This window comes from Poecilia mexicana, unplaced genomic scaffold (genome assembly GCF_051168715.1).
Source record: "Poecilia mexicana isolate PSO_F unplaced genomic scaffold, ASM5116871v1 scaffold_11, whole genome shotgun sequence".
Lineage (NCBI taxonomy): Eukaryota > Metazoa > Chordata > Actinopteri > Cyprinodontiformes > Poeciliidae > Poecilia > Poecilia mexicana.
Window position 1 is genome coordinate 11,820,844 of NW_028263380.1, and position 9,963 is coordinate 11,830,806.

Consider the following 9,963-nt stretch of genomic DNA (forward strand, 5'->3'; position numbering starts at 1 on the left):
CCTTAACAGATGTGCTTTTCTGATAACCAACACATCCATTCAGCACTAGATGACCTTATCTCTCAAATGAGCCAGAGCAATGAGAGGGAGGAAGCTATTTGGGAAAGCAGACGAGAGATGGGAGGTGGTGAGGGGATGACAGTCTCATGGACACCTCTTGCATGCCCACCGTTCTTCCACCCACTCTGTATGCCCAAACAGTGAGGTGCCTCTCTTTCTCTGCCACTATCTTTCACTGAGAACAACAGGGCTTTTACACGTCTTTGTCCCTCTAGCCTCCTACACAGAAAAAAAGCCTTTAGCATTCAAAGGATTAGTGTTTCTTTCCCCCTGCCGACTTCGTGAAACACAGTTGTTCTCAATTTGTTCCCGTTACTGGAATCAAGGTTTTCAAGAGTTCTAAAAGTTATTGGAATAGTTTAGAAAATGTTTTATCATACCATTCCTACACTTTGAAGTCCTTTCAATGAGATGTACAAGAAGGTGCAAGTGTGATCAGTCTTTTTTTTTTGTTTTCCACCAAACAGATTTCAGTTCCTAATCAGTGTTAGTGCTATAGCCAGTTCTTTGCTGTTCTGTAAAAGTGCTGGTTTGCTCTTCCACCATCCAGGGCTGAGTCAGAACCCTCATCCAGTTAATATTTAACCTGTCCTGTGTTTTATTCTGTTTTTTTGACAATTAAGACCACAAATTATTTTATTTATCCAAGCATCCCTGTAGTAGATGCACTAATAGCACCACCTAATGCGGTTTTAAGCTACTAAATGTGCTTTGTGAACACTCCTTATCTCCTGATCTCCCACCAGCTGATTAGGAGTTGGACAGAGCTTTTAGATTACAATTTATTGACACCACCTGGAGAACTTAAAAAAAACTGAAAGGGCTAAAGAACCCAATAGGAAGTGGAGTTAATAAATTCAGGAGAAAATCGAGTTGCAAGTGGCACAATGACCTACTTAACCTCCATTACGAGTGATTTCAAAATAAACTGAGACGATCAGAGACAATCAGATTATGTTATTCTGATACAACATTTTATCATCATTGATGTGTTTTCAGTGTTTTAAATTCACCAATCAAGCCACTCTGGAGTCTTAAACAATTCCCTCTTTTTAATTCACTGCATTTCTCTATTAGCTTCCCTCTAGCTACGAAAGGAAGTGGCTCTTTCCTCTGGCCCGGCTGAAAACAAGTGCCAGACTCGATCCAGCCTCAGCAGAAACACAAAAACCTGCCTCTTAGTACTTAGGACTAGTTTTAAGACTGGAACCAATTTGGAGGAAGAGTCACACAATGATGCCCCTCCCCCACCTGTTGCGGCAAAAAGTGACTGTAAATCAATGAAGAATCATCTATCTATCGCTCTTTCTGAAGAAATAGTTTTGAATTCATTACAAAAATTCAGATCAGTTGGTTGGTTGCAAAGACTGAAACTTACAGCTAGTTACAGCTAGTCCAAGATGCAACAAGAACAAAGACGCCTTCTACTATCTTAAAAACCAATTCAGTTCAATTCAGTTCAGTTTTTTTTAACATGGCACCAATTCATAACAAAAAACTCCCATCTCAAATACCTCACTGCAGTTTATATAAACCTTATATAAAACTTTAAATCATCATTCTGCTGGTAGTGGTAGCTGGTAGTGCTGGTATAAGTCTGTTACTTATACAAAAAAATGAAAAGAAAATGGGACATTTGAAGCATTTCTTGTTGGAGTATCTGCTATAAAGCTAAAGTCCAAATGTTTTATAGTTGCCTGGGTGAATTCTATTCTAATTGTAGCTGTCAATTCAAATAATTGACAGCTCCTATTTAACAGTATGACAGATTAGAGGTTCAGAAAATAGCATTTTGAGACAGGACTTTATAAGATTGTAGAATTTTACTTTCAATTTGGCACCTCTTAGGCCAGCTTGATGGTAAACAAGTGCATTATTCTTTGCAATAAGGGCATGAAAACCACTAGTAAATTGACTGGGTTAATGTGCAATGTTTTTCTGCTTGAAAAAGTGAAAATAACTACACAAAATAATAGTTGATTTTTTTTTCTTAAATGAAACCAAAGGTATCATCTTGCAGGTGTAAGATGTACAAATTTAACAAATGTAACTGTCTGTGTGCATTAATATGAAACTAATTGACCCAAGTTCCATCGGAACTACAAAAGAGTTGCTAAGCGAGTCTTCAACTGGGTTTTTCATTTCGTCTGTTTATTGTCGAACACAGCACGTGCTCCGAGAGGTGGGAATCACAGCTCAGCCCCCGGACCAGGAAACTACGAAACTCTACTGGACTTTGACACGTTATTCCCAAACTGACTTCGGGGCTCAGAAAAAAAAAAAAGAAAGAAAAAACTTTTATGTTTATGACCCTAAACATTTAAACTATCTGGAAATTCATTGAATTGCTTTGTTAATGGTTATCATTTTACTTCTTTATTTAGATTCTTTTTAAGTCAATACGTGGGTCCTCTTGTGTTTCATAGAAAAGTTTTAAAACATTAAATACTTCGTAAAAGTTTTAACCAACAAGTTCTAGTGTATAAGATTAGGTGTCACGCTAACGGTGAATCGGCTATTCACGGTGACATAGCTGAGATCATCTAAACTAAAGTGTCGGAGCTGCGTTTAAACGCCGCACCAGAAGGGAAGCACGCAGTCTGGACACACAAACAGGTAAACACAAGAGTTGGCCTCATTTGAGCCCCCCCAGAACAGCAGTGGGAAAAGTTACAAAGCTTCCGAAAACACTCACCTGCGACACCAAGGGAATAAGCGTCTGCTCCACGGAGCGAGTTTTGATCTCCAGGCCGGAATCAAAGTTACTGTTGCCGCACGGAGATGAAGCCATTCCCGCCGAGCTTTTTTCTTTCTCCCCCCTCTCTCTGGCTCGCTAGCACTCAATCACGACGCACGGACGAACACTTACTGAGTTCGCTCCCTAATCTCCGCTGCTTTAGCAGCTGCAAAACTGGCTGGCGCGGACTCGAGATTTAAAACAGCGAGTTTCTTTTTCTTCTTCTTCTTCTTCACACTTCGTCACACAGACAGTAATCGAGCAGTTCTCCACACACGCACGCTGCTTTAATCCCCCTCCGGGTCGGTGGTTGCGCCGCTGCGCCCGCTAATGTCCATGTAGTTTACTCAGCTACAGCAGGGAGCGGACTGCAGCACACCACTGTGGGCAACCACATTCACACACAGGCACGCATGCACAGCATGAACACACTTGCAGGTTCCCACTATTGGCTGTTTTCATTTGTGCCATGCCACTTCAGATTGTGCACCATAAACATCGGGGTTTCTGTTTCTGTTCTCACATAATTAAGGGCCGTTCCATTTTGTACTTGTGATTTAAGGGATTTACTATAATATCATCAATGGTTCACCTTTAACTATTCCGTAGAAAACTGTTTAAATGCTTTTCTTATCAGCGCTCCCGCTTAGCCAGGAAAGGTACACAATTGGTCATTTCCATGTGTAGAGAGTGTATAAATAAAGAAGTAATTATGGGGGTTGGAGGTATTTCTAGTCTTTATTTCCTAATTTGTTGTCTAAAACTTCCTTCCTGTCTCATTTCTGATTGAACAGACTATCCATATTTAAAGCCTGGCCAATGTGGGTATATCTGCAATTGTGACCTTTAGTTTTTATGTGTTAAACATTAACTAAAAAGTCTGGGAACTCTGAAAATCTGAGTACACTGAGTGGATTTTTGACCTAAAAAAATGTGCATTAACTGTGATACTTTTCAACTGATTTTAAGTGAATTAATGTATTCTTTTTACAATTTGGTGGACTTTCACAATATCATCCCTGAAGTGTGAAGTATCCTTTTCCTTTCCCAAATACAGAGAGAGGCTACCAATCAAACGGCGCACGATTAGACCCCACTGCGAAAGATCTCTCCTGAATAGCAGCAGATTGACTGAAACACATTGCCCAACGGCCATAAGGCTTCTACTTTTGTTTACCCAGTGAAAGCAGCAAGGTTCTGAAGCTGACAGGCCGGAATTTCATTATACTGGTTCTTATTAATGACGTTTTAATCCTGCAACACTGACAACACAAAACATGTCTGAATTGTTTGTGTTTTTGCTAATAGAAACATGTCCCCCACCGACATTTTAAATAGCTGTCTGAATCTATTTACAGTTTCTTCCCATAAGCCCATAAACATAATTTCAGGTCAAGAGTGATAGATAACTGAGTAGCTGAACAAAGAGCTTGGCGCTTTTTATCTTTTTAGAAACAAAGCCTGACACTCTACCAAACAGAAAACTGAAATATTTTTAGCATATTAAGTGATCTAATGCCATAAAACTGTTCCATAACATTGTAAAATGTTTTAATCTATCGTTTCCATTTTTGTCATTCCTTTATTTGTTTTGATAAATTGCTCAGAATCATACTCCAGATATGTTCGCTTGTAGTTCTTTCCTTCACTTACGTTCTGGTTCATCACTTTGATGTGAAGATTTTCAGGTAAATTCACTCATACCAGTTCTGGAGGAAATAAAGGGCTGAAAAACAGAATCGTTTTACCTAACACCAGATGGGTTAGGTAAATTTTTTTTTTTTTTAAAGTAAGGCTTTTTTCAAATCTATGAGTTGTGCTGCATTCTTCATTTAACTCTGGAATTTGATTATTTCAAGCCCCCACTTGAAAATAGATGTAAAAAATGAGTTCAGTATCCACTGAACATAACAAAAGTTTAAGACATAAATTATTGACTAACACGACTCACTGTTTCTCAGTAAACCAGAGGCACAGATAGTGCTGTACAAATGTTATTTATGAATAAGTTCTTTTAATGTTTGACTGTATAAAAAGGAAATTGTTACTTTGTATTTCTACTATAGTTATAATCACATTTCCCAAACTACACAGTTTTTTCCCAGCTTGCAACTGAAGCTCACTCTACTCTGATGTGTTGTCATTCCTAGATTGGAGCTCTGCGACTTCAGAGAAGACCCAAGTCAGCAGAAATCTTTTAGAAAGTTATTAGATCATGACTTAAGACACAATTTGTTCACAAGCAGAACAACAGAGCCTGGGTGTCTGAGACTTGACTAAAACATGGCACTTAGCTTGTTGTAATCTCTAGGGTTTTAATGAATCCCCCGTTTGTTGTATTTGATGCAAGTATTACATCTTCTGCTTGACTCCTCAGCGCTTTCTTTAAATTGTGAAACAGACATCAATGTCTTAGCTTTCTTTACTTCAACAGACACTATGAGTGCTCACATTGCTGTAGACCAGGCCACAATTGCTAGTCATTTTCAAGCTAGCATGACTCATCGTGAATTAGAGGTCTCTTGAACTCCCCTGCTTGGACCCAGTGATAAAACATTTGAAAATGTGGGAAAGCACACTAATAAGAAAACCTTGCAATCGTAGACAACTTGGGACAGTTATCGGGAATCACCTCACATGTCCCTCACACTTGTGACGTTGGTTACCATGTAAGCTGGATGCCAGGATGGGGGCCAAGGCACACTGTCTCTGGCCTTATCATATGGACATCACCATCTGACTCTACTTTAGTTGTGGTTAGGCAGCCCAGATAAAGAACAAAGCATTTCTCCAAATGGTGTGCTACTTCTTTTCTTTGGTGACCCTATGACATATGACCACAATTTAAAATTATTTCACATGCATCTGTATTTCAATTCAGGTAACCTGTTTCCAAACTCGTGTTGGTCCTTGAGCTATATATTACTTTACAAGCAGAGTCCTTGGGTGACACCTCGTGTAATATTTCATAGTGTGAACACAGTTTAGATGACTAAGAGCACATGTGGTTTGGAATCTCTTTGGCACTGAGAGTCATGGCTTATTTTGCTGCCCAGTGTGTATAGGTGGACGTGGACTCTGTGTCAGAGGTGGGTTTCATCATGAGTGGGTGTGCCAACCTAGTATTTATGTAAAAGCTCACCCTAAAGCTAGTTTAGCCATGTCTTCACTGGTTTCATCATTAAAAAGGTATGCGAGCTGTTGAGCGAACAAGGATGTACTCAACTGTGATGAATGGCTCTACTACCACTTCTAGATGATATCTGGGTGTGTGTTGTTGTTTTTTTTTATCTGCACTCGGGCTCTCAACCAAATGATAAGCTGATAGCAAATCCAACTTTAGCTACTCGCACCGGCTGCATTAACTTGTGCTGGCAATGAGTCACTGTGGTCAGAGTAGATAAGTCAAAGTGGTACACTGAGATAAGAAATGTGATTGTCCTGTACAGCTGCAGAAAATAGCTTAGTTAGGTTGGAGTTCTGCATGTACCCTCAAACACAGTGTGTCACAGGGTGAACCAGACTTGTTTTCCTTAACTGCGTCTAACTTGTTCTACAGTTTTTGAGATTTGCTCCTCAGTTTGTACTCTTGTGTTGGCACTCAGCATTTTGAATGTTTACCTCAAACTCAAGGGAGCGAGTCCCTTTTATGTATTCTTATCCACACGGTCCAAGGGTATTACTCATTAAAGAAGAGCTGCTTATGCTCAGTGTGACTGTGTTGCTAACAGCTGTTACGGTCTCTTTCCCTCTGTGTGTGCTTTAGAAGTGCTGACTTCCTCTTCTCTCTTGATCATCCCTTTTTTTTGTTGTGCCTCTCCTTGGACGCTGAGCCTAAAGAGATAGCTGTTTTGCATATCGGAATATGTAAAAATGACTGCCCTCAGTTCTATATTGGATAAGAAGATTAAAACTAGGAATACAAAATGACACAAATAGTTTATTTAATGTGCACATGGTTTGCATTTGCAGTCAGATTATTGGTGTGAATGTCACAAAATGATGTATTTAACTGACTATCTGGAAAAAGGGATCATCCATTAACCAACTTCCCATAATTAGAAAAGTAAGAATTGGGTGAACACGTTTGAATTTGTTTGAGGGAAAACCTTAATATGACCAAGTTTCAAATGTCAGGTTGTTGATTTGTGGAACATTTGAAGAATTCAAAGATGATTCAGAGACTTTATTTTATATCCTTCCTATGGGTTTAATAATCAGTAACATTTGCAGCATGATGATGCTGCCACCTCTGTGTTTGAGAGTATGTACAATCTTCATAAATAATGAAAAAAAAAAAACTTAACTTTGACTTCTCTAAATATAGTATCTCTATTATCATCGTGTCCGTCTCATCAAAATTGTACATTTCAGTGCCGTCCATCTCAGCGCACATATTAACCTCTGGGAAAAAAAAAAAACATAACCAGAAAGTGCTGGTTAGTTTAATTTGCTTGCACAATCACTCAGAATACTTCTCTGTGTTAGACTGCTTTGCCCTTGTCTGAGACCTCCAGCTGAACTCACTCTCTTAGCACGATACAGTGACCAGAAAAGACCCCCGTGGAAGAGAGGAGTTCAAACGGAGGTAAGGAGTCAGAAGAATGTGGTCCCAACAGTGCTTTTAGGTACTGATCTCAAAATGTTCCATAATTGTAGGTTTTCTGATGTCTTCGGTAAAATAATAATAATAATAATAATAATAATAATAATAATAATAATAATAATAATATTGGAAAAAAAATACACTTTTCACTAAGCATGTGTCAACCACATGACTGTGTGATCCATACTTCTTAACTTAAACCCCAAAGGGTGCCTATCAAAGGTTTTAAGAATAGACTCTCCCAAAGAACACCACAGGATAGATGAGCTTTTTGAAGGTAAAGTGTCAGCCACACTGACTGTAACAACTGCGCTGTATAATTAAGATTTAAACCATTGCAGTGCTGATCCTTTAATCTCAACATTATACTCTAAATAAGAAAGAAATGCTATGGTCTATTATATCAAAAGCAGCACTGGGATCTAAAAGCGTTGAGATGAATTGCATTCAAATGAAAAGCAAACTTAAAGCAGCGGTGCTGTCAAGGATAAGCCATCTCTCAGTCCTTTTCGGCTGTTGTCTTGTCAAGAAGGCTCTCACAGGAACAAGATAAATTTAATTACACGTAAACAAAACTGACAGTTGCAACGTGAAATGCAGACACCCAGCATGGAGGGCCTAGAATTCACTTAATCTGCGTTTCTCTTGTTATATAATCCCACACACACACACACGCACACACACGTGCTCGTACACACACACACACACACATCTCACATAGGGTCGTTAGAATTTGGATTTCATTTTTATGACAGCTGTTCTCAGTTTGAAACAGCAGCCGATGTAAACATGACAGGAGACATAAATGTTTTTTTGGAACTTAGGAGCGTATTTTTAAAGAATAATGGTAGACCATAAACTAATTTTATCATAGACTCATTTTAAAGTAGAACCTCTGAACCTTACTTGACAGGCATGCACAAATATAAAGCAACTTGTACGACCCTGCCAAGTGCTGTTATTATAATATGTCGTGCTGGATATTTAAAGTGACTCTATCACCATGGAGCAAGAATATGTTGACTAAACATCACAGACAAAAGCATATCCTACTACTCTTTTTTTTTTTTCTCCTGGCAGTAAAAACAAAGACAGGATTTTCCACAAAACACCCTCTTCTCCTGCAGTGACTTGGTACATTTGATCGTATTAATCCTATGTTACATAAGCAGCTATAGATGATGAACACAGCACCAAAATAAAACAGAAACTTCCCAGCTATTGCTGACATAAGAGCTGCACTCTGTAGATGCACGGGTCGTCTCACTCTGCCAAGTCCGTCCAAATCTTGTTTCCCCGAGACTGAGGGAAGAGGGACAATGGCAAGGCAAACAGTGGCTATTTTCTACCCGGAGAGCTGGTGACAGCGAGCCTGTTTTGTCTTTGTCACGCAGATATAGACTGCAAGTCAGCACGGTCAGAGCGGAGCCAGAAGAGGCTCTGCCACCCCTCCTCTGTTCCCCCAGTTTTCTCCTCTTCATATTGTTTTTCTCTCTGTGTGTGTGTTTGTCAGTGGGAAACTTGTATTTACAGTAATTCTCAATGTACAACATTTTTATAAAATGTGTGCGCCGTGAAAATTCAGAAATTGTATGATTTCTTCTCTTTGACGGTAAAATTCCCTCTTATTAATTGTTCATTTATTTATTTTTAATCTTAATGAGACAGAATGTCTGGCTGACAGCTAGCTCAGCTGTGACCAGTCAACCTCAATCAAATCTCGGAGAGGGAGTAACACAGTCTGACACAACAGTGTATTTGTGTTTCAGCAATATTCTCTTTAATTGTAATTCGCCTTGAGTAGCTTTAGTCTGATTCTCTGACAACCTCAGAGGAATCTTGTTATTGTGAAGTCAGCTCTATTTTTCAATAATTAAAGGGCAAACATGATACAGTGAAATGGCTTTATGCTTTCAGGGTGCATTCTATAGAGAAAATGCAGTTGACATTTTCCAAACCAAGCTATAAATAAAAATCAGCCGTTTTGTTATCTTGTTCATGAAAAGGGAAGAAACCCATATCTAATTCAGCAAACTATGTAACACTCACCTCATGAGGTCATGATGAGATTCAAATTACAATGTACTTTTATGATTTAAGGAACACAATTCTCATTTTTAGACTTTGAATAATTACAATTTAAAGTGGCCCAAATCATAGACTGCACGGATTTTGTTTTCCTTCTATGATTATCTTGCGTCACCTAGTGGCTTTTACGGGGCGGTGCACCTCACTGTCACCATCGTTGCCAGTACAATAACATGCAGGTGCATCTTAGTAACTTAGAATATCAGTCAAGTGTTAATTTAAATCTTTTGATATAGTCACTGCCTTTGCTGTAATTCTGAAAAATTGTAGAGTTGAAAGGAATTGAATTCAAATGATTTAATTTTAATCAAAACAGTTTTGTGATCCATATCACAATTAAAATTAATGTATTATATGTCTTAACACCTGTTCAGTCCAGTTCTAGTTTGTATTTGTAGATCAACCAGTTTTACAGTTTTTGTGGCGCATTCGTTTTAACTACCAACATGATATTTACGTAACTTTGCTGTGG

General features: G+C 38.7%; 1 protein-coding gene across 3 annotated transcripts in view; it reads right to left on the reverse strand.

Annotated features, from left to right (window-relative positions):
* ctnnal1 (catenin (cadherin-associated protein), alpha-like 1) overlaps positions 1-3,321 on the reverse strand; it is a 59,913-nt gene extending 56,592 nt beyond the window's left edge. The window contains exon 1 of one of the 3 annotated variants that reach the window (XM_088010202.1): positions 2,756-3,321. In XM_088010202.1, the coding sequence (XP_087866328.1) occupies positions 2,756-2,851 (96 nt within the window). In that variant the 5' untranslated portion in view covers positions 2,852-3,321. The remainder of the gene's footprint in view (positions 1-2,755) is intronic. The other 2 variants (XM_014995172.2, XM_014995173.2) reach the window with 2 other exon arrangements.
* Between the last annotated feature and the right edge of the window lie 6,642 nt (positions 3,322-9,963).